Source organism: Poeciliopsis prolifica, unplaced genomic scaffold, assembly GCF_027474105.1.
Source record: "Poeciliopsis prolifica strain line A6 unplaced genomic scaffold, Auburn_PproV2 SCAFFOLD078, whole genome shotgun sequence".
Lineage (NCBI taxonomy): Eukaryota > Metazoa > Chordata > Actinopteri > Cyprinodontiformes > Poeciliidae > Poeciliopsis > Poeciliopsis prolifica.
This window is the reverse complement of record NW_026562453.1, coordinates 1297648-1322669: the sequence shown is the minus strand read 5'-3', so window position 1 is coordinate 1322669 and position 25022 is coordinate 1297648. Positions and strand designations below refer to the sequence as shown.

The 25022-nt window shown below is 41.2% G+C and overlaps 1 protein-coding gene across 3 annotated transcripts; it reads left to right on the top strand.

Moving 5' to 3' along the window:
• The first annotated feature begins 137 nt into the window (after positions 1-137).
• Positions 138-25022, top strand: mypn (myopalladin). Of its 3 annotated transcripts, none has more exons than XM_055021687.1 (22): positions 138-300; positions 1195-1629; positions 1879-2460; positions 5600-5775; positions 5847-5898; positions 6642-6996; positions 7682-7756; positions 7955-8096; positions 8837-8860; positions 9137-9253; positions 9739-10351; positions 12227-13144; positions 13746-13878; positions 15505-15582; positions 17105-17326; positions 17402-17551; positions 18276-18355; positions 19333-19459; positions 19542-19749; positions 20208-20373; positions 21183-21316; positions 21402-25022. In XM_055021687.1, the coding sequence occupies exons 2-22, from the start codon at positions 1196-1198 to the stop codon at positions 21578-21580; spliced, it is 4965 nt and encodes a 1654-aa protein (XP_054877662.1). In that variant the 5' UTR covers positions 138-300; position 1195; the 3' UTR covers positions 21581-25022. The 3 variants fall into 3 exon arrangements, with proteins under 3 accessions (XP_054877662.1, XP_054877660.1, XP_054877663.1); XM_055021685.1 differs by having other exon boundaries at positions 1876-2460; XM_055021688.1 differs by lacking the exon at positions 15505-15582 and having other exon boundaries at positions 1876-2460.

Here is a 25022-nt window from a genome sequence, read left to right as displayed (position 1 = left end):
TGGTTCATTCAGAGTACAGAGGCCCTTGCTTCGCCCCCCCTCTCCTGCTCCGTCCAATGAGGCGGGTTGCCACCCAGAGACACATGGGTCCCGTCCGGCCCCAAAAATAACCCTGCAGCCGCCGCGCTGTCAAAAGCTGGTCGCGGCTCCTGCGCTGCTGATTTCCTCTGAGCTGCAGCCGGTGGCGGCGTGAGGGAGAGCAGCTGCCGAGTCCGGGATTCTGCAGGTGATCGTTAGACTGGGACCCCCTCCAGCAGCAGCGGCACAGGTGGTCAGAGACCAGCTGGGTCTATTCTGAAGGTAAACCCGACCCGACCCATTCTCTCTCTCTGCCGGCAGCTGATCTCCCCTCAGAAACAAGCTTGGCTCTATTTCTGTAATCAAACGGTTTGATCAATAAATCCCTGTTGGAGCTGATCAGAATCAGCCCCAAACGGATAAAACCATTCTCTGTGTTGTAAGCTGACCCTCCAGCCCCACTCTGCTATTATTAGACGTGACGCGCCTGTTTGCAAAGTATTAATGCTCATAACAGCTGCAGCCTGTTGCAGGGCATCGCTCCTCCTCCATCTGCGATTTTTCTCTTTTGTTGGCTTTTTCTCCACCTCTGATTTCGGTGACCTGCTTCATGCCTCACGAGGAACATCCGCTCTCAGTGGAAACATCATCCAGGTGGACAGAGGGAACCGATCCGGTGTCGGGAACCCGAACCCCCCTAACGGAGGCTGCAATCCGGCCCAAATAAAATACCGTTTTTACTGCACGCCTTAATTTCAGGAATAATTGCAAGATTGTTGCGTGGTCATTGTACTGTAACGTTTTAATGTTTTGGGGTTTTTAGGGATTTTATACGAAAAACCAACACACTGCGTGGCGTTTAATTGAGGGCAAAGAAAGAAATGTATTAATTAGGACTGCAAATAACAATTAATCGAAAAACAAATGCCGCATTCTACATATTCGAATCATTTTATACAATATCAGAAATGTATTTGATGTTATTTGTTTAGTTTTGTTTGTCAGTAGGGATAACTTTGCAGAGATGCTGTCAGCTGATCAATCCAAACAAAATGGAAATGATGAAAACAAATGAGTCAATGTGGGAGAACTGTCAGGAAATGTTTGAACTTTTTTTTTATAACACCCTGACTTCATTTCTGAGTGTCTGGAAGTGATGTGTGGTCATGTCGGCAGTATGGAGGACGACCCGCAGCAGCCTCCCTCTCTCTCCCAGCTGCTGAGGGTGAGCTACGAGGCCCGGGCCCAGCACCGCCACGGCGAGACCAGCCGCGCCGACGCGCCTTCCTCCCGCCTCCAGATTTACGGCTCTCTGAAAGCCAAAGGCGAAGAAACCGTGGGCCACAACGACGCCCCGTTCCCAGACCTGTCCGCCTTCCTCAGCCAGGAGGAGCTGGACAAGAGCGTCAACTTGGCCTGCCAGGCCATCGGACACGAGACCCGAGACGAGAAAGGCGACGTCAAGGCCGCTGTGACGTCAGGAAGTGACGCCACCAACCACCTCTCCCAAACCACAGTTTCTTTATCCACCGTGGCTCCGGTCTCGAACCACTTACCTGCATCTTCATCCGCCTGGTTCACACCTGACAGGAAGACGCTCAGCAGGCAGAGGTCAGTAGAGAAGCCCAGTGAGAGCAGCATGTTTCTGCTGACCATCCACTGCACCATCCACTGCACCGTCCACTGCACCATCACACTGCACCGTCCACTGCACCGTCACACTGCATCATCACACTGCACCGTCCACTGCATCGCCACTGCATCATCACACTGACCAAAATAGTAAAAATACTCTGAAAAATGAAAGAAGCAAATGTAATTGAGTAAATGTAACAGGTTCCAACCCAATTCTGGCAGCAGGCAAGACAACATGACGAGGACCAGTGAGGACGGCAACCAAGGACTCAACGACACCAACAGTCTGGCCAAAAGCTCCCCGTATGGTCTGGAGACCCAGTCCAAGAAAGAGTTCCTCAACAAGGCGGCGGACTTCATTGAGGAACTCTCTTCCCTCTTCAAGGCCAACAGCTCCAAGCGGGTTCGACCGAGAGCTTGCAAGGCTCACCGGACCAGGACCCAGAGCAAAACCCAAACGGACGATGCGGTTTACCCCATCAGCCCTGACAACAGGGAGCGCGCCGCCATGCCTGCTGTGGAGGTGGAGCAGGAGACGCCCGGCCCGGCGGCGGCCCGGCAGGACCCGGGGAGCGAGCGAGTGGAGTTTCAGGACTGCACGGTTCCTAAAGAGGAGCAGTTTGACTGCGTTTCTCAAGAAACAGAGGATCTGGACAAAAGCCTGGCGCTGACAGAGAGTCCGAACCACACGGAGCCGGCAGGTGAACCTCCACATTTCATCCTGAAGCTGAAGAGCAGGGAGGTTCCTGAAGGCACCAAGGTCCAGCTGGACTGCATCGTGAGGGCACATCCTGGCCCTGAAGTCCGGTAAGAAAAAATAACCTGCATTATGTGCTTTCCAGGTGTATAGTGCCATATTATAGCATGATGAAGTAACTATTATCGCCAATTGTTATATATCAAATATGACTTGAAAGAAATTTGACATTGTAATTTAACACCTTAAAATTGGGCCTCTGTCTCTTTAAAAACTCTGCCTTAAGGAAGTCATCACAACATGGCTCCTCTATTAACCCTTTATCAATATTTTTACCTGGTTGTGCTGAGAAGTAGCTCCAATCATGAGTGCAGTTCCAGGTGTTTGCTCTTTGCTGATGGCTAGTCTGAAGGAGCCAGGGGAGGAGCTATGCCTCGAAGGCGGGTCTAGGTCCTTCCAGGCATTTTGCTCAGCTGAATGGTTGCCATGGAGATCAAAGGATTTCTCAAACATGTATGAAAGAATCAAATCAACAATCCAGCAACACAAAGGACACAGAAAGTATTATATATTTATATATACATGTTGAACAAACTATGGCCCTGATGTAGCTCCATATTATTCAGCTTTATGTAACTTGTCAAGTCTCCCGTCAAAGAGAGAAACTGAGAATGTTTTACTGACACTTTCAGAGTTGACACACATCTCTAGCTATCAAATAATCTCCGAGGGATCAGGAGGTGGGAGGGAAGATGCTGTTTGTTCCTGGGCCATCCCGACAGAAGTGACATGTGATGATGGCCAGCAGCTGGTCCTGGTTCTGAATGGTGTGTGTGTGTTGAGTGGAGTAAATTGTGAAAGCAATCAGTCAGAGTTGTCCACAGATCTCTCCTCCGTACAACTAATCATCAGAATGCTCTAACATGTGACGGGTCGTTATTTCTCACGCTGCGTTCAGCTGGTTTCCCGTCTGTGCCGCTGTTGTTGGGTTTCCTCCCAGAGCTGCGGCGGGCAGCAGCTGAGAGGTCGGACTATAGGGGGCATGTTCTTGTTGGTCCTCCTGAACATTGTTGAGCCTCTAACTTATACGTGTCCGTGGAGAATGTAGCTGCCGGCCATTTTTAGACCGGACTGGCAACGCGAGCTGCAGTCCTGTCTGATAATGGACCGGCTCGGCTCCTGACGGAACTGTGAGGCGCTCGGTGAGATTACTTGAATAGTTTTTGCTCAGATGATGCATTTATGAGTTTGTGTTGACATTCATGTGACCTCTGTTTCACAGTTAGCTCATTTTGTGTGGTTCATGGTGAAAGTTGTGATGCAGCACTTACCGATTAATCGTGTAAAAAAAATTACATGTTCTGCAGAGTTTTCATTTAATTTTTATACATCAATCAAAATGTATTTTTGTACAGATTTGACTTAATTACTGCTATGACTATGTTGTTTTTTCACCAAATAAATAATTGCTCACTAAATTAGTTTAATACAATTTCACTAATCAATTAATCATTATTAATCATTTCAGCTCTGCACCGAAGCTTTTTTATGCATTTAAAATACATTCAATGTTTAAATAATAAAGTAAACATTTTATTGCCCAAGATGCAACAACATAACATTCTTTAAGTGAATGTTTGAAGCAAAGGATTCATCTGAAGCTAAACAAATACTTCAAACATTAACGTGAAGAGCTCTGTCCTTTCTGCTCGACTTAAAGTTGATACAACATTTGGCGGATCTGTTATGTTTTGAATGAACTAATTAATAGCAATTAAAAGATTTTGATCTGTGAACCAGGTGAAGCTAAAACTGGAACTTGAAATCCTATAGGTGGAAAATATTGATGAAAAAAAAGGATTTCCTTAAACTTAAATAAAAAAATTAGGTATTTTTGTCCAGTTTTGGCTTAAATACAACTTTGTGTGTGTTGTTCTTTCAACAAATTGCCTTTTTTGAGTCTATATACTCCAGTTAACAAATAATCAATTTAAGTAATTGATCGTGGTTTATCCGATTAATCGTTTCAGTGCTAGTTGGCTGTTTTTGCAGTTTCAGCTGTGATTTGTCTCACTTCAAGGAGCCGACGTTGTCGTAAAGTGCTGCACTGTGTGTCCACATTCTGCATTGTGTGTACTGAGTCTATGTTTAGTGTCGTGCGTAAGGTCAGTGAGTCGGAGAGGAAACCTCCTCTCTGGTTCTGATCTCAGGAGGGAAAATAGCCCAGACAGGTGCAGCGAGGCCGGGTCTTCGCCTTCGTGGGCCAGCCGCCTCCTCATCTGCTACTCATGCTTTCAATTTAGCCCCTTACTCATCAGAAGCGGCTCTGCTCGGACCCTCCAGCTGTTGTTTTGGGATTGAAATCCCGCGTGTGTGGCTTTTTCTCTTCCTGCTACCACAGAACCGTAAACGCTTGTATCACTGTCCGGGTTTTTGCGTGCAGACATGTTTATTGCTGAGCGTTGACACCAACAGCAACCATCATATGTTTCTTGATCAGCCATTGGCTGGATTTTATGAAGTATGAAGGCCTCATCCTCTGAAAATAGACACACGCTGACGTAGAGGTATGTTGCTGCTCCGGACGGAGGAGTTTGATGTTTACTGTTGTAGATTTACAGCTAAAATGTTACTTTACACCACATTATGTCAAACTACGTCAATATTTCTTCTTTCTGATTTCTCTTGGTTTACTGGTGCCAGTAAAGATGCGATTTGCTCATGAAAGTCTTTAACTGTTGGCCAGCTGATGGGATCCAGACCAGAAACAGTTAAATAGGAGCAAAAAAACCAACAACCACCAACATCTTTATTTGACACGCAAAACTGTCCAAAAAATAAAGTGTTATGTTTTTTTGTGTGTGTGTTTGAGTTCTTGTTAAATTATTACTTCATTCTTCAAATATTAAGATTTTATTCTCATATGATGAGAATAGTCATAATAATACGACGATGACTTTTTCACTATATTTAAAAAAGGAAAAACATTTAAAACACGAATATTTAATTGTAGATTTGACCTAAATTTAATGTACAAATAAATACAAACTGTAAAACATGGTTCTCAAACAAGATGGCTGCCTTCAGTGCTGACATCACTGGAAACCCAATGAGTGCATTGGTTGGGGAAAAATCATTGATTTTTCAAATAATCTTCAAAAACCAAAAGAGAGTAATTGATAAAAACCTATTTATCGGCCTGAAGTGTCGGAGTGAAAGTGTCTACAGTTCCTTTCTGCTGACTTCCAGGTGGTTCTGCGAGGGAAAAGAGCTGGAAAACAGCCCTGACATTCAGATCATCACCAGCGGCGAGCTTCACTCTCTGGTCATAGCAGAGGCGTTCGAGGAAGACACCGGCCGATATTCCTGCTTCGCTTCCAACGTCTACGGGACGGACTCTACGTCGGCTGAGATCTATGTTGAAGGTGAGGCTCGCGTTTATCTAAGGCCACAAAGCTCTTCAGAGCTTTGTTCTCACGCCTGTCTCATCCTGCAGGTGCTTCTTCTTCAGACTCTGAGGCTGAACAGCGAGTTGATCATGGAGCCCAGTGAGTTTTACTGTCACGACTCGCATCAATCTGGTCAGAAATTTACCTTCTGATAACTAATTATGTATTTATTTAGTTTTTATTCATTAATCATTATTTGTCATAAAGTAATTAACAGTTTATAGGAGGGATGTAAACATGTCTGAGTTCACTGGGAGCAGTGACGGTTGTAAAGTCTAACAGCTGGTTTATTAGATTCAAATTAGTTTCAATCATTAGATCTTCTTCCAGTGTTGTAGTTCGGCCGCCATCCAGCAGAGGGAGCCTCTGGTCATCCTCCAGCACAGCCAGTGGATACAAGATGGCGGCCGAACCAGAATGTAAAGACAAAAAAAAAAAATCACTTAATGCGGTTCACTCAACAAACTCCTGAAGTTTCACTTTAATATCCAGAAACTTTTACTAAAATAAGAATAGAGCTGCGACGACTTCTCTGCCAAATGTTACTGATGTGCTACGAAGGTTAATAATGTGAGAAAACCACAAATTTCTGCTTATTCAGTGAATGTGTAATACTCCTGACACAAAATAGTGTTAAATTTAATTATGTTTCAATGCAAGAGAAAACTCAGGTTTTGAAGAAAATGGCCGCTCATATTAACTCATTAGTGGATAAATTGCATCTCTAATTAAGTAATTTCCAAAAGTGAGAAAGTCTAAAATAAAATACATTTCTGCTTTTCACAACTAAATCTGCAAAATCTTATTCTTGCCTCACATCTGTTTGTGTTTGTTTTTTTAAGGTTGCAGCAGAAACCAAAGTCATCTAGATCTTTCCCTCAGTCGTCAAACCAAACTCGGCCTGTGAAGGAAGACGACTCGGCATCGTCTCCGCTCGCAGTGCAACCGGAGGAGGATTTGACCCAAACTGCTCCAGAAGCTCCTCTGCCGGTCCGGACGTCTGCCACCATCCTGCAAGTCCCCGAGCTCTCCAGAGTGACCCTGGCCCCTCCTGCTGGGGAGGAGCAAAGACTTCTACCTGTGCAGGTGTTTCCCACTTCAGCAGAACTAACAGAAACTGAAAACGCATCAACATTGGCTTTAAATCCAGCCGGGTCGTCCATTCTGTCCACTGCAGCAGAAACGCCACAACTGCAGGTAAACAAACTGCAAGGCTTCCATCTGCATCCAAAATATTACAACCCACATGACTTCCTGGGAAGTTTTCCAAAACAGGAAGCAAAGAATGTGATTATTGTTGCTCCAGAACTGAGTTCATTTCTGAAAATGTATCAGTTCAACTCTAGCAGCATTTCTATTTCAGCGTTTCTAAATATTTGTTTGGATCTTCAGTAGAGCAGGGCAGAGTTCCCAAACATGTCCTGCAGAAAGAGCAGCACCAATTACTCAAGTTACAGAAAAACAGGATTTGGTGAAAAAGTACTGATCAATGCATCAATCATGCTTCAAAATTACATTGTCAGACGCGCCACAATATTGGTAATTTTGATATTTTAAACAGCAAAATGAAAATAATTAATATAAATAACAAAAGGTTTTAGCATTTTCCCCCCTAGTCAGTTTCTTTCAATTAAAAACTTCTGAAACTTTAATAAAAACTGCAGCTGTGTCTCTATGTCTGGTAAAATTTAGTTTGTTTTTCTTTCAGTAGGTAGAAAATCCAGAAACTTTTACAAAAATAAGAGAAAAGATACTTTATAATAACTCAAGTAAAAGTAAAAAGTGCATCTTAGTAAAAATACTCCTAAAAGTCATTTTTTTTAAAAAGTAGATGTAATTGAGTAAATGCACGTAGTTTCTACCCGGCTCTGTTTTCCTGCAGACTGCGACCTTCGGCCAGCTCCACTCAGAGGAAAGAACCGGGCCGTCCGTCATGGCCGCCCCGATGTTCACCAAGGTACAAACCAGAAGTTTGCATACGTCTCATCAGTAACACTTGGGTCAGAACTGCTGGGTTTCCTGCTGCAGAATTTAGCAAATAAACATAACTGATAATTCTGACATAAATGCGTATGAGAAAAAAATGACTGTGTGCATGTAAATATGTGGTTCCAGCTGTGTTTATGTTTCCCTCTGTTTCCTGTTTTGTGTGAAGAGCCTCCAGGAGCTGAGTGCGTCAGAAGGCCAGCTGGTGGTGCTGGAGTGCCGGGTGAAGGGAGTCCCGTCTCCGCGGGTCGACTGGTTCAGGGACGGAAAACTCCTGGAGGACTCGCCTGAGTTCAGGATCCTGCAGAAAAGTAAAACCTGCTGCCTGTGTTTTCATAGCAGAAGAAGAAAAAGTGGAGGCATTTAAGAGCAGCTTGTTCTTTATTTAATGTGATTCTCAAATGTTCACACTTCTGTGAATTTGATCTGTGAAGCAGAGGGGACATGGATGACTTACCAGAAAAAAAGACTGAAAAGTGTGGCATGCATATTTGTTTTAATGAGCTTCTTGTTCTAACAAGACACATTTTATATCTCTTCATAAAGAGAAACTTTCTTGTTGTGATGATAAGTTTTTTGGTTGAATGATATTTTTATCTACCACTCTGGTTTTTTATGGGACATGGAGACACTTTTTATATGTCCATATAACGAACATGTTTACCGTTATAACGCACGTTTCTTATTTACATGGGTTTCATTTTGAGGTGAGTTTTATTGAGTCACAACAAGACAGTTTCTCTGTCAAACAAGGCGAGTTTCATATGACGCTATTTGTTGTAAATATTGAGTTTCTTGCCGCTTTGTAATGAAACAAGTTTTATGTCTCGTTATAACGGCAAAGTTTCTCTTTATGAAGTGAAATTTGTAACTGGACAAATTGAACTTTTGCTTTTACTGCAGCTGGAAAAGGTCAGAAACTAAAGAGGAAACTAAATGAGCTCTGCGTTCATGTTAAATTTATTTCTCAAACAAAAATCATCATGAATTTGTTAAAAAAGCTTCTTATAGATGAGTTTGTGACTGAAATTGGTTTCTGTTCTTGTTTCAGAGCCCAGATCTCCAGCAGAACCAGGTATGAAACTCGTTCAGTCTGAAACACGAGCTAAGTTCAGCACAGCAGCGTTTAGAGGAGCTGCAGTGTTTACAGTCCTCGGCTCTTCTTCTGTACACAAGCCAGGGCTGCTACTCCCACAGACTGGACCTTATAAGGTATCCCCCATGCATGGCTGATGGTCCTCCTGCAGCAGCTGCACACCGACTCCCAGCTGAAATGATGCGCAGAAAAACACGCTGCTGATGCTGGGCTGTTTGAAGTGATGCAGGGTTCTTTGTTTTGTTTTTCTTGCAGAGGAAATCTGCACGCTGGTTATAGCTGAGGTTTTTCCAGAGGACTCAGGGATGTTTACTTGCACAGCCAACAACAATTATGGAACGGTATCCAGCTCTGCTGCTCTGAGGGTCAAAGGTAAAACTCCCCTTTCTTTCAACAGAATGAAACATGTGGGAGGTTCAGGGGGTAAATGATTATTTTAGTAATCGATTAATCTATTTATTATTCTGATGATTAATCTGCACATTCTAGAGATTTTTTATTTAACCGTTTAAATCTTTTTTTACACAATATTAGAAATACATTAAAATGCTAATAGACAATTAATTAAATTCCTTTTTAAATAAGAAAATAAGTATTTTATTCCCTAAATTTATTCCTTTTGAAAATCTGAACCAGGTGAGGCAACGCTGTTTTTATCTTAAATGCACAAGATATTTATTTATATGCAGTTTAGCTAATTTACTGCTCTAACCAAGTGGCCTTTGTAAAAATCTGTATACTCCAATTAACGATTAATCAATTACTAAATTAGTTGACCATTTCAATAATGATTAATCGTGATTAATCGTTTGAGCCTTAAAGTATTTCTGGGTAAATTTACACGTTTTTTTTCTCAGCTAACAGCAGCGACAGTAGCCATGCCAGGCCTTTCAGCGGGTCCCTGACAGAGTCCCGCCGAGGCCAGGCCTTCACCCCGCCGGCTCTGGCTGTGACCTCCCAGCCAGAGGTCACGGTGAGCAGCAGCATCCGCCTCGAGCCGCTGGTTTCCAGCACGTTACGCCTCGACCCATTAAACACCAGCACCCTCCGTCTGGAGCCCTCGGTCCTGAACTTGGACAGCGTCTCGGGGTCCAGTGGTCCAGGCGTCGATCTCCAGAACCCCAGGCAGATTTTCTCCAGTCAAAGGCCTTTCACCGTTTCTCCTGCGGCGGCGAATACGTCTGAGCAGAAAGCGTCCAGACCGTCGGATAGAAATGCCAAGGCAGCCCCAAACTGGCCAAACGGCGGCAGCGGCGTGGTTCCCCTGCCCGACCCGCCGCCCAACTCCTGCCTGAAAACAGGAACCCTGGCGAACCACAGAGACTCCCGATCCGGGGCTCGAGTCGGCCGGCGCGTCCACTTCAAACTCCCCGAGGACGAGGAGGACGAAGAACAAGGCGACTACGACGAAGACCTCAGTCTGGCGTTGTACGGCAAAGAGCCGCCGCCAGTTCTGGCCAAGCCCAAACTGTAAGTAGAGCCAGGATGAAGCTGATAAAATTTAAGTTTAATGAAAAAATATAGTAAAATTGGCAGTAAATTAGCAAAAAACATGAATAGAAACCAAAACTTCCCAAAAACTTGGATCAATTAATAGTAAAATATAACAAATCAGCCTTTTCGTGTTACTAAGGAGATTTTACAAGAACAAAATTAATTCCCCATAAACAGAGATATTCATACAGAACTACAGTCTGTTACTGTTGAAGGAAAGTTGAAATTTGCATTAACTCGCCACAGCCCTCAGAAACAACCGGGCGTTTTGGCGCCATGTTTTTTCATCATGTTGCGATTTTTCTCCGTTAAATCCGCCGCGTTTCTGTGACACATTCTCACCTTGCAGCACATCAACTGCTTTTGCTGCGTCATGTAGCTCGGCAGGGCGCCATCTTTGTTTTCCTTATTTACGGCTTCCATCCAGCAAAGCAGCGCCCTCTGCTGGATGGAAGCCAAACTGCAACACGCAAAGAAAGTCGAAACTGGCGTTATTAGTTTATCGCTGTGAACTAAGTTTGATCCAATAAACCATTAGTCGACCATTTGTTTGCATTCGTGCCTCAGAGTTGTGCGAGTTATGCAGAGGGATGCGTCAACGCTGCAGAGGAGGCGGCGCGCTTCCTCCTGCTTTCACTCACACAGCAGCTGCAAACATTTCAGTTATTAAACTCATACATGCAGACGTGAAAATGTGGACCTTCAGGCTTTCTAAAACAAAGGATGGCGTTTTTTATTTGTAAGTTTACTTCTTTTTGTTCGTATTTGCAGAAACTTGCCTTTTATTGGTTGTTTATTAAAGACTTCAGCTTGAAAATATAGTTCACTGTTTCGCAGAAATGCAATAAGTTGTTAAATAAGCTGAAACCTGCTAACCCTGAAAGGTAAATTTGTTTGGAAAAGAGTCGTTGCTGTTTGTGAGCCACTTGTTTTGATTCCATAAAAGGAGAGCTCGGTTTTTCTCAGCTTCCCTGCATGCACATAAAACACAGCGAGCTCTGCAAAGGTATTCAACCCCCTCAAGGTTTTTACACATTTTGTCACAAAGTATACCATGTCTTACCATTTTTATTAAAAAGAGCAACCTTAATTTGCATTTATTTCTTATCCTGATGCCTCTAAATCCAGTGAAACCAGTTTAGACATCTCCTAAACAGTAAATAAAGTCTATTGCTCTTTAATTTAAGGAGAAATTTTACATTTTGCATGTTTTTGTGCTTCCATTTGGGTCTCAACTGCTTTTAAAAACGGTCAAAGCGCTTAAAAACAAAACACTCGACTGTTTATTGGCAAAAAGTTAAGGTTCTTTGGTGTCTGGAAAACGAGCAGTTTTAAAATCCTCCAGATGTTCTTTGGTGTCTGGAAAACGAGCAGTTTTAAAATCCTCCAGATGTTCTTTGGTGTCTGGAAAACGAGCAGTTTTAAAATCCTCCAGATGTTCTTTGGTGTCTGGAAAACGAGCAGTTTCAAAATCCTCCAGATGTTCTTTGGTGTCTGGAAACGAGCAGTTTTAAAATCCTCCAGATGTTCTTTGGTGTCTGGAAAACGAGCAGTTTCAAAATCCTCCAGATGTTCTTTGGTGTCTGGAAAACGAGCAGTTTCAAAATCCTCCAGATGTTCTTTGGTGTCTGGAAAACGAGCAGTTTCAAAATCCTCCAGACGAAATCGCATTTGGATGCTGCGCCGTTACTTAGCAACCACAGCAGAGGCCAGCCTGTTACCTATCAACCCAAGTGAAACAAATTCAAGTCAAATCTTTCAGACATTATACGTAAAATCTTTGAAAAATTTATTTGTCCATGCAGGACTTTGTTTTGCTCTCTGTCGGTTTACGTTCGTTTCCGTCAACAGGGACCCGGCTCAGCTTCAGCTTCTGCACAACCAGGTCCTCATGGAGCAGCAGCAGGAGAGCGAACCCAAACCCCACACCCATCACCGGCCCCACCACCCATTCCAGACCCAGCTCCCCTCTGAGGTCCAAAGCCCCTCTGAGGCTCCTCTGTGGTCTCCCAGAATGCATCGTGAACCTCAGATTCCTCCGCTGAGCGCCACCAAACCTCCAGCTCCTTCGTTCAGCTCCGCCCCAGCCCTCAGCGCCGCCTCCTGGACTCCTCCTGCTGCTCCTCACCTCAACACGTCCCCCCTGGTGACCAGTCTGACCAACACCATCCACGCCTCCCATCTGAACCTTTCCCCTGCGGCTCTGAGCAGAGCCGGACCCAAACCCCAGTTCAGTTCCCCGACGGCTCCAAAGCTCAGCGCCGCTCCACCAGACTCGTCCGTTCTGCAGATCACGTCCCCAACTCCTCAGCTCCGGAGCACTCACGCCTCCCTGATGAACCTGACCGCCGTGTCCTTCAGCTACACCCGGCCCAAGGAGTTCATCGCCGCTCAGACCCTCTCGCCCATCAGGAGTCCGTCTCCGACAGAATCGCCGGTTCCGCTGCTGCAGGAACTGGCCGCCGAGCTCAATTCGTCGGCGGCCAGCTCCCCGACCCCACCGCCGTTCTCCCCGCCGCTCAGGTTCTCCCCCACCAGGGTTCTCAAGTCGCCCACCAGTCCTCCGTCTCTGGTGTCGTCTCCCACGTTCCTGAACAGCGGTCTGGGCTTACGGGCCCAGTCGCCGCCACAGGCATCCTCCCCGACCTCCAGCAGCTCCTCGCCCAGCCCCATCCAGAACCCGGTGGCCTTCCTGAGCTCCGTCCTGCCGTCACTGAGCCCGAGTCAGCCCACCAACTCCATGGGGCTTCCCAAAGGAGCTCCGTCAGGGTGAGTCCCTCTACGGCGCAAACAATTAATCTGATTAATCAACTTTTTAAATAATCATTATTAATCAACTAAAAAACATAAATTTTGTGAATAAAACAAACATATTAAGAGCTGTAATAAATCTAAAATTGTACAAAAATATATTTTACATTTATGGTAAAAACACATTTGTCTGTAAATATGTTTGAGCCAAAACTTTTTAATGTATATAAAGAGCTTAAGTGGATAAATGACAATGTAAAAAGTGCATTTTTTTGTTACCTAATTAATTGTCAGAATAATTGAACATTGAAGTGATTAGTAAAATAACAATCAGCTGCAGCCCTAGTTCCTCCTGATGAATGCTAGCATTGCGACTAGCTAGCATTGCGACTAGCTAGCATTGCGACTAGCTAGCATTACTACTAGCTAGCATTGCGACTAGCTAGCATTGCGACTAGCTAGCATTGCTATGAACAAACCCTGAAACGAGTTGGCGCTGGACAACATGGCTCAAAAATAGAATCTTGATTTAGTTTTTTTCATATCAGATTTGAATTAAAAGGATAGAAAGCGAGAAAACAATAGATTTTTACCTTCATTGCATCTTCATCCTCTGCAGGGTCAAAAAGAAAACTCCCAAGACTCGCCTGCCATCAGCTGAAAACATCCTTGAGAGCAAAGAGCTTCTCCTCCAGGACATGGAGAAGACACTGCAGTTAAAAAGTGATGCTCCTCAGTTTGCACATCAGCAGGTACCGTCTGAAATCTGAAACCTTTCTGTGCAACCAACTTTATTTTTAAAGTTTAACTCTGTGTGAAAGAAAACCACTGAACAGAAGACAAATGTTACAACTTCTGTTCTCCTCCAAACTTATAAAATTATATAGAAAAAGAGTAAAAGCAGACACAGCTTTTCATGTAAAACAAAGTATTTCTCTACATGGGATTGTTTTACACGTTTCCACCAGGTGTGTGAACATGTGTAAAAGGATGTTGCATGTAAGCATTGTCCCCTCATGTTTGGATAAACATGGATTCAGACTAATTCGCACACGTAATAATCTTCCTCCATATCGAGGTGCTGCAGCCTCCATCATCCATGTCATTCACAGAGTAACAACACACAGTTTGCACGCTCAAACCTGCAGCTTGTGTGTGTGGTTGTTTTTTTTCTCAGCCTGTAGGATTAGGCCTGTCACAATAACAAATTTTTCCAGACGATAAATTCTCCCTGAAATTATTGCAATAAAGGATAATATTTTGGTTTTGAGACTATTTTCAAGTAATAAAATGTTAATAATTTTAATGAATATTTAACATTGGAACTTGGAGACATTTTAAATATTCAAAATAAACAAAACAACAAATAAGATGAATTATGAAGCCTCTGGAAACAAAATGATCTCCCAAAAAACATCGAGTTGACACCAAAGACTGAAGACTTTTATCATCCAGTTTTGGTGGAAAGAGAGAAACTGACAAATGGTGCAAACAGAAACTACTGAGCTCGTTTTAATTCATCATGCAGTTAATACGAAGCTCTCATGTGACGTCACGCTTCCATGAACTTTGCCACCTTGGCAGGCGGTTGCTGTGGAGTTGCTAAAAGCATACAGTTAGCTGGAGTTAGCTCCAGCCTCGTTCCTAATGTATAAACAACACAAATTATAACTATTACACGTTCTCTACTCACCTCTGTGTGAGTAGAGAACGTCGTACTAGCTAAATTAGCTTAGCTAATATAGCTTTTATCTGCGTGTTTGTCACTACGTACTGACTCCGTCGGGCACCAGAACCTCGACATTCACATGAGGAGTTCGTAAGTTCTTTACAAATCATTTGTAAAGTTGATTGTTCAGGCCTCGAAGCTCCGCTATGGAGTACTTCCTCTTCGTGTTCACGGGCTAGTTAGCTAGTTAGCCACATCGGAACAGGAAATCGCGTGTCCACATCATCGGACATATTTTTCCTTCTCCGTCTCATAAGAGTCGATCCCAACAGCCGCCATTTTGTTCATGTATCAACAAAACAGTCAGATAAGTCAGTCCGTCAAAGCGCAGTATGTATTACTCTCCAGACTACGGGAGCCGTAATGTAACTAAAACATTTGTACAAAATCGCTCCAATTGGTCAGTAAGAGCAACCCGAACTGATTGTTTTACTCCATAAGGATTTTAAGTGCCTTTCTCTCACACACATACCGGTATTTTCTCTCGAAGCCAAGAGTCCGCCATGCATTTACCTACCAAGATGGCGCTGATCATTTCCGGTTCAGACCTGTGGGAGCTATGTATTGATTTCTTATTGCGACAGGCCTGTGCAGGATGTTTGTACCATCTGTGTGTCGTTGGTGTTCATCCATCCCTGTCCTCTCGTAGAAGCTGAGTGTTAAGGGGGAAACAGCCAGCAGACTCCTTGGACCAAACAATGCTGCTACTGTCATTAACTATGATGAGGTACAAGGATCTTCCATGGCTCTGCTTTGCTCCAGGCTAAATGAGTTACCGTCTCAAACCTGAATCTTTCAAAATACCACTCATTATTCTGTTCTTTTACAAATAACCACTTTAATTAATATCGCAAATCCAGCAGCTAAGCATCTCTTCACGAATGTATAACATGCACGAATAATTCAATCAAAACTAATTGGAAAATTCATTAAATTTTCAGCTTCTTATTAAATCTACATCTCAACTTTCCACTTGAAGCTTTGGCAACAATTTTATCTTGATTATTGTCCCATGAAGGGCTTGAGATGCAATCAACTAATTTGTGGCTTTATTTGGGATCCGAAGAATAAGAAGAAACTGGGCGATTATTTCTGTTTTACTCTGATCTGTTTGGTTTGACTGCGCATCAGATTTTCCACCACCTAAATTAACTTGGATTTTTTATTTTTTTTAAATTATGAGAATAAAATCATATTTGTAGAATAAAGACATAATATTTCCAGAAGAAAGTCGTAACAATACGAGGAAAAAGTTTAATAATTATTACAAAGTTCTGATGCTGATGTGTTAAAAGATTAAATATCTCCTAATGTAAAACTGATACCAAAGAATAACTTCACAAGATTCTTAATATTCCTCATTTTATTTATCTTGTGAATCAATTTTCATAAAATTACTAGTTAATTCTGATCTAATTTATTTTGTTAGGATTATGAGTTTATTCTTGTATTGTTACAAGTTATTACAACTTTATCCTGGTAAAATTTGACATTTTTGTTGTATTATTATTATTTTTTTTTGGTATATGACTTTGTGTCGTATACTATGACTTTTGATGATTTTTTTATCTTATAACTTTATTCGCACAGTGTGAGATTATCCGGATAATATTATGTTTTAATTCTGGCAATATTATGAGTTTATTGTTGTATGTTACGCCACTTTCCACTTGTTTAGTCCTGAGTAGCCTTGTATAATTATGACTTGTTTCTTGCATTAGAACTTCTCATAATATCACTTTTTAAGACTTTATTCTGTTCTTATTAGAATTTCATGCTGGTAATATTATGACTTTCAGGTTTTATTACAACTTTTTTCTCATAATTTTTTGACTTTTTCTCGCATTTTTATGACTTTATTCTCGTAAAATGAACTTTTTGTCGCATGACTTTATTCTTATACGAATTTATTCTTGTATTTGATATTTTTTTCTTCGCCTGGTCCTGATACTCCGTCGTACAGGACAGACAGTCAAACTTCTCTGCATGAAAGTTCAAAATTTTTTGTAAAAGCTTCACAAATTTCTAAAACATAACAGAAAACAGGATTTAATGAATTATAAATTTGTGTTAAAGTACATCTGACTTTACGTGAGGAATAAGTTTGGATGCCTGATGATTCCTGCACATGTTTTTGCATGTGGGTGCAAAACATAGTCAGTTTTTCAGGCAGATTTGATGAAAATGTGGAAACGTCGCTCCAACCCGACTGCCTGATCACTCGAACATTGTTGCTTTTCTTTCTTCAGGAGTACAAAGTGTCCAACTTTGAGCAGCGGCTGATGAGTGAAATCGAGTTTCGCTTGGAGCGAACGCCGGTGGAGGAGTCGGACGACGAGGTTCAGCACGACGACATCCCGACCGGGAAATGCATCGCCCCGGTTTTCGACAAGAAGCTGAAGAACTACAAGGCGATGGAAGGCGTTCCCGTCACCTTCACCTGTAAAGTTCTGGGCGTCCCGCCTCCAAAGGTGAAACGCGGCCCAGTTCTGACCGTCCGCTGTCGTTCCCTTCACACAGTCGCTCACATCTTTGATCCTGATCAGGTCTACTGGTTCAAGGACGGCAAGCAGATCCTGAAGAAGAACACCCAGTACCAGAAGGTGAGGGAAGGCGACGGGACCTGCTGCCTGCACATCGAGTCCACCGCCGCTGATGACGACGGAAACTACACCGTCATGGCCGCCAACCCTCAGGTTCAGTTTCATCCTTCCTCTCTTGGCTCGGTCCCAAACTCGCACTTCGCCCTGGTGGCCTTCAGCTGCGCGATGATGCTTGGGCTGAAAAACTTGTGTATAAACGTTTCATCCGGGCTCATGTCAGTAATTAGGATGCTTTAAATATCTGAAATACTGTCAAACTGGTGAAATGACACTTCTGGTTTCACTCACAGTTTTCACTTCATAATGTTTTTTACTTTTAAACAGTGATGAGGTGAAACCTTAAATTGCTGCTGCGTGAGTTACTCAACAAGTTGTTGTTAGGCAACCAGAGAGCAGAGGAGGCTGGTTACTCGTTATATTTACTTGAGTTATTTTTTTGTAAAAATGTACTTGTAGGAGTATTTTTGCCACACTGTACTTTTTAACTTTAGACATTTTATTATAAAGTATTTCTACTCTTACCTGAGGAAAATTCCTGGATTTTACGCATACAGTACATTTAAAGTCGATTGCTTGTTGTAGTTCTGCCATTTTGGAATGAGGCGTACTGCCGCAACTCTGTAATTGCTGCATGTCTGTAATTGCTGCATGTCTGTAATTGCTGCATGTCTGTAAGCTGCGCACTCGAACCTTTGTGTTCACTTTGACTGAGTGTGCAGGGTGCACAGCGAGTATTGGGAGTATCGGGCCTTTCTGTCAACAGCGTCCTGCTGGAGGCTCTAGCTGATTTTGCATTTGCTGTTTGGTTGATCTCCAGGGACGAATCAGCTGCTCGGGACATTTGATTGTCCAATCTGGACCGCCGCGAAGCCGGCTGACGCCTATTCAGTCTCAGAGGTGAGCAGACCTTAGACAGATGCAATCTGACAAATGGAGTGTGAGGAACAAGAAGTTACTTCCTGTTTCTGGATTTAAATACGATTAAAAGAAATTTGACATTGTAATTTAATGCATTGAAATTGGGCCTCTGTCTCTTTAAAAACTCCTGTTCTTTCTGAAACTCCGCCTTCAGGAAGTCATCTCCACATTTCTCCTCTATTAACCCTTTAACAACATTTTACCTGCATTTAACACAGAAATAGCTTCTATAATGAGCTCAGCAGGTCCACAAGGTGTTTGCTAATTGCTACTGACTAGTCTGAAGGAGCTGAGAGGGGGAGGAGCTCTGCCTCGAAGGCAGAGCTATGTCAATCCAGGAGTTTTGAAAAGCTGAATGTTTGCCATGGAAATTAAAGGATTTCTCAAACACGTATGAGTTTAAAAAAAAGTCTATTTTACATAATACTGCCCCTTTAAACGTTTCACATTAGTGTCCTCTCATCAAATAATAGTTCCATAAGTTTAAAAAGCAGACAGATGCGACCCATATCCAACTTTTTCACCTTAGTCTAAAACGGATCTAATTCAGATGCGTATCCAAATGTTTTCAAGGTGTTTGCAGTCTGAACAGTTAAGACAAGGGTTTTGCTGTTGACTTGCTATCCAGAAACCACTTGCTGTATTCTTGATAGTTGTGCAGGAGGCTCCACTTCTGCTTTTCAAAGTTTCAAGTTTGTATAATTGTGCATCTGGTTGCAGCCGTTTTCATGAGTGTACATGTTGAATTAGCGGCCAGCAGCAGGTTTTTTGGATTTAAAGTGACAAGAGGACATAAAACAGCTAAATTCTCATTATCTAGAAATTATTTTGTGCATAAAATGTGATGAAAATGTTTTGTGTAGCTCATTGAGATTACCTTTTAACTAAATGTTGCATCCTGTAATTTTGCTGCTGGTGAAATGACAGAAATGTTCTGTAACATGCCCTGATGACAGGGTTCGCACTCGCATCCAGGAGGTGGAAGGCGAACAAACCCAGGAGCGTTTCTTCCGACCTCACTTCCTCCAGGCTCCCGGAGACATGATGGCTCACGAGGGGCGACTCTGCAGACTCGACTGCAAAGTATGCGCCGTTAAAAACACGGAGAACATTAGCGTTTTGTTCTTCTTTTAGCTCCACCTTACTGTTGGTGTGTCATCTCCAGGTCAGTGGGCTCCCCAGCCCTGAGCTGATGTGGCTGGTCAATGGGAGGCCCATCTATCCAGACCTCAACCACAAGATGCTGGTGCGAGAGAACGGCGTCCATTCCCTGGTCGTCGACCCGCTGACGCAGAACGACGCGGGAACCTATACGTGTATCGCGAGCAACAAGGCAGGACAGAGCTCCTTCAACCTGGAGCTGAAAGTCGTTGGTGAGGTGTCGCTACGTTAGCATTCATTAGCTGAGTTTCCATTCACCAGATAATTGGACATTATGAAAATAATTTTTCCTAATAGAAACATGCCAACTAAAACCAAAAATAAATTCTAGAACTTTTTGGCACTTCTTGGTTGTATATTAATTTATTTCACAAATCTGTAATGAAAACATGTCTTCGCATCGCATGAGTCACATAATAAACAACCAGATGTTACTACTGCTGGAAACGACAAAGAATATTTTTAATGACTTTTTGCGAGAACTAACTGTGATTTTAATTGCATTTCATATTTAATGGAAACAACGCAATTGCGAAGTTCTTATTTTTTTCCGACATTATCGGAATATCGTCAGTTTTGCGCACATTTGTAATGGAAACGCAGCTTGTGTTTTTTGTTTTTGTTTTTTTCTGCATTTTTTTTTGTTTTGCCATAAAATCTCCCTGCTTAGAGAAAGAAATGAAGCACCCGCCACAGTTCCTGGAGAAGCTGCAGAACATGGGTATTCCTGAGGGGGCGCCGGTGAGGCTGGAGTGCCGTGCGGCGGGAATGCCGCCTCCGGCCATCTTCTGGAAGAAAGACAATGAAACAATTTCAAAAACGAAGAGCAGAATCAGGTGAGTACCTTATGTTTTTATTTCTAAGGAAATTATACTAAAGTCAGATTTGAATAATTTGTAACATAAAAAAGTGAAGGGGTGTGAATATTTACTAGTGGCAGATTGATGTAGACGGGTCAGAATATTATAATTTTGCTACCATGGAGGAATTAATCTAATCTTTTTTAAACATTACGTTTGTCCTAAAGTGATTAGAAGTTGAGATAGTGATCTTAGTCGTTAACTTTAGCAATTGTTTTTGTGTGTTTCGCATTAGCTTCCACTAATTTTTAAAGTGTTAGCCTCTGCTAATTTTTTAAAGTTTTTTAGCAGTTTGGCATAAGCAGAGCTAACATTGTTGCTCAGCAAATTAGTAGTTAGTGGTCTGAGTTATTTATTTAGCTGGCTAATAATGACTGCTAATGTATCCTCCATTAGAGCTATGGCAGCCATTTTAAAATATGAAGCCTAAAACCAAGGAAATATAAAATATTTTTGTGGAGAAACTGCTAATTTTAGTGCAGAAATGAACTTTCCTTGACAACCATGGTGGCCATTTTGGAAAAAAAAGGAAATATGATTTCTTTGAGTCCAGTTATGTACGATTTGACACCAAAAGTATTAATCTATAATAAATATGGGAAAATTTAGTGCAAGGATACATTTTAAATGTATCCATCTTGAATTTTACAGTGGGTAACTTTTTTCTTTTTTAAAAAAGATGTAATCTCTGTGAACATCTGTACCACATTCTTGTGAAATATTTTCCTGAACTATTAAATTGTCTGCTGGTGGAAATAAGTCTGAACTGTCTGTTATTATTTCAGCATGACGCAGGACTCCACAGGATATGTCTGCCTTCTTATTCATCCAACAACAAAAGATGATGCTGGCTGGTACACTGTGTCAGCTAAAAACGATGCTGGAGTTGTATCTTGCACCTGCAGACTTGATATCTATGGTAAATACTCTGCACAGCTGTCAGGTTTCTGAAGATATCCGCTCTGTAACTGTGTAGTAACTCCAGCTTGCTGCTGCGTCTTCAGCACAGTGGCATCAGAGTATCCCAGCACCAATGAGGAAAGCTCCGCGAGCGAGCAGCCGCTACGCCGCTCTGACAGGCCAGGGCCTCGACATTAAGTCGGCCTTTTCCACGTCAGACACCAGCCCCCTCCTGTTCGCCAGCTCGCCTCCGGAGGCCACCCTGGAGAGCGACGAGCTGTGACGCATCGTCTGCCGTGTTCTGTGACCGCCAGGTCCAAACACGACGAGGCTAACGGGGAAAAAGGCCAACGGAGCAGATTTTGTGTGGTACATTTTTGAAGTGTTGCATTCAGATTTCAGCAGCAATCAGCACTGAAAAGCTGCGTTTCCATTACAAATGTGCAGAAAACTTTGTTGATGTTTTGCTAAAGTAAAAAAACATGATTTCACGATTGAAGCGTCTCCATTAAAGGGGCAGTATTATGTTTTCCTCTCACGTAACGCCATTTTTAGCACAACCAAGTAACTATTTTACCTTCAGTTGTTATAAAAAGGCTGAATATATCAAATATAACTTTGACTTTGTAATTTAACACATTGAAATTGGGCCTCTGTCTCTTTAAAAACTCCTGCTCTTTCTGAAACTTCAGGAAATAATCCCAACATGGCTCCCCTATTAATCCTTTAACAACGTTTAGCAAACCTTCAGCTCCCATAATGTTCCGCCAGGTGTTTGCTAATTACTGCTGGCTAGTCTGAAGGGGTTAGTGGGGGAGGAGCTGCGTCTCCAAGGCGGCTGCATGGTTGCCATGGAGATTAAAATGATTTCTCAAACAAGCATGAAAGAATCATGGCAACACTCCAGGTTTGTTTTAGGTGCAGTAATAACATTATAACACGATGTAACGCTCAAAAATGACGATTTTACACAACACTGCCCCTGCACAGTTAAAATTGCGTGACAAGTTTCTGTTGTCTTTTTTATGCCCATGAATCTTTATTTTATTTAAGCAAATGTCAAGCACACAACAAAGCATACAGAAAAATCACATTTAAACAAACACATTCAATTAGATAAATACATATATGACATTTTTCTTCATTTCTTAAAAAAAAAGAGAAACTGTGGCGCTTCATTAAAATATTAAAATAAAATAAAATTTAGCCAAAAGAATTAAGGCTAAATTGACTTGTGATTTACCAAAAACAGTTTTGCCATTGCAGTTTTGATAACTAATTTTGATTCAGCTGAAAAAATCTCATCCAAGTGCAAAACATTTTTTAAAATCAAAAAACAATTTTGTTTTTTTCCAAAATTGGAGAGTTTCAATTGAGCGAATTCCAATTTGCACAATTTCAAGATAAATGGAAACGCAGCAGAAGAGTTTTACACCATTCCTATTTACTCAAAGACATACGAACAAAGTTTTACATGCAGAAAAAAAATACATACACAGTCTTAGCAAAGTCTCATGAGCCACTTGAGACATTTTTATCTTTTCGGTTTGATTGATTCACGTAATTTTTATCTTATAATTATCTGTGAAGACGCGATGAATGCTTAACGCTGCTGGTCTCCTTAAGGGCTTCTTGTGCCGCCTGTTTACCTGAGCTGCTTGTGCTGGTTGCTCATCTGAAGCTGAGCAATGAGCAAACGACACTTTCAGATCCTTTCAAGTGAAAATATGCCCTTTTTTCAGAATGCATGAATTAAAAGTGCAAAAGAAAATGCAAAATCTCTGGGTGCATTCAAAACAAAACCAAAGAGAGAAGTTAATTTTTGAGATTGACCTCAAATTTCTTAAAAAAAGAAAAACTTCTAAATCTCTGGGCTCTAAAACTCAAAAATGTACAAGGAAAAAAAAGAATTTAACATTTTGAGATTAATCTCAGAAATTTTCTAGAAAAAAAATAGAAATTTCTAAGTTTCAAAAGTTTCTTTTTCAAACTAAAAATTTTCAAAAGTCGAAAATATCAAAATAGAATTTCCATATTAAAAAAAAATCATTCCGAGTAATCTCAAAATTTCAGTTTTTTTCTCTAGTAAATTTGTAACTTTTCAAACTCAGAAATGTATTTATTCTTTTCTAGAAAATTTATGAGAATGAACAAAAAAATTCAATTATATATATATATATATATATATTTTTTTTTTTTTCAAATTTTTGACTATTCAAGCTAAAAAATTTCCATGTTTTTGTCCTAGAATACTGCTGAGATTAATCTCAAAAGTTCAGAATTTTTTGGCGTAAATTTACTCGTTGGCCTAATACGGTGGTTTATGAAACACTGTTGGCTGCCAAAAACATAATTGTTTTGTTGCTGACTGGCTGAACCCCAAAAAGCAGAGATAATAGACTGAAGATGTTGGTGTCGGTTCTCAGTTTCCACTGTAATGCAGAGACAGAAACTTCTGCTGTGATGAGTGAAATGTATGTGTAGAAGTAGGACTGTGGTTTGTAAAGTCGTTTTAAATCTAAAATATTCAGAAAGTTACACGGTTAGTTTTTTCCCCAACACTTACAAAAATATTCCCAGTACTTTGGTTTTTCCACCTTTTAATTTCAAATTTTATTAAATGAATCTCTTTCTTAAAAATTCTGCACACAAAACCATTATTAGATCATGATTAGGAAAAAGTTGGAGATATTTTCAAATTTATTTAAAATTGTGTTTTAACACAATGTTCATGTTCACTGCAAACTTTGTTGTGTGGAATATAATAAAATTTCACAATTTTTTTCCACTGGAAAATTAATTGTAAATGCATCACTTATTTATAAAAATAAAATAAAAAGTTTAGAAATAAAATAAATATTTTCTCCTACAAAATAAGGTAAATGACTTGGATTAAGTGAAGCTTATTGTTGTTGTTCATTGGTTGTTTACCAGGATGCAAAGGGTTTAAAATGGGCTCAGTAAGTTTCTGAAAATATTTTTGTTTTCCTGCCCTCATTTCTCCCAGAAAGCAGAAGCTAATACAATTTATGGAAAGCCAGAAGGTCCAAAAGTCATCCAGAATGTCTCTCAAATTCACATTGCATCTATATTCTCTTTGTATTAAAAGCAATTAAAGATTGCCACAAGTGATTTTTCTATTTTGTTATTTCGAATGAAATCTGAAGAAATTTAATTGCTCCTCAGTTGTTTTTATAGCAGCTAATTTCTGATGTTTTGCATTAATAAATTGTAAAAGAAAATGTGTAAAAAAAACCAAAGTGTCTGCAATTTTTCCTTTTCTCTGCTGTATTGAAATATTTCCTGCATATTTTTTCTTCATTCAACAAAATTGTTTCTGATTTTTTGGTTCACATTAAAGCTCCATATTTTTACTTTACATGCTTATCTGCAGCTTACAGATAAACTTCAGCTCTGCCGATAGCTTGTTGATCCACTGAAAATGTTTTCTTTTAATATAACTCTTTCTTTCTTTGAGTTAATTGAGCTTCGTGTTGACAGAAATGTATCTATTGAAATGAATCCACAGTAAAAGTTGGAAGTTTGGAGAAGTAAATTGGCATTAGAAATAAAACCATTTTATTTCCCTTTTCCGCTCCATGGTAGCGGTAACAGACTTTGATGAATAAAATCAAATCTGGATGTCGAACAGAAGGTCACCTGATGTAAAGTTGCTGTAAAATACTTTTGTCCATCTCAGAATAAAGTTATATTTATGCAAAGCA

Coding starts and splice junctions, on each gene's coding strand:
- mypn (XM_055021685.1), top strand. CDS start 1,196: ATGGAGGACGACCCGCAGCAGCCTCCCTCTCTCTCCCAGCTGCTGAGG. Junction 7,757..7,954: donor CCGCCCCGATGTTCACCAAG/GTACAAACCAGA, acceptor TTTTGTGTGAAG/AGCCTCCAGGAGCTGAGTGC. Junction 17,327..17,401: donor TGGGCGTCCCGCCTCCAAAG/GTGAAACGCGGC, acceptor GATCCTGATCAG/GTCTACTGGTTCAAGGACGG.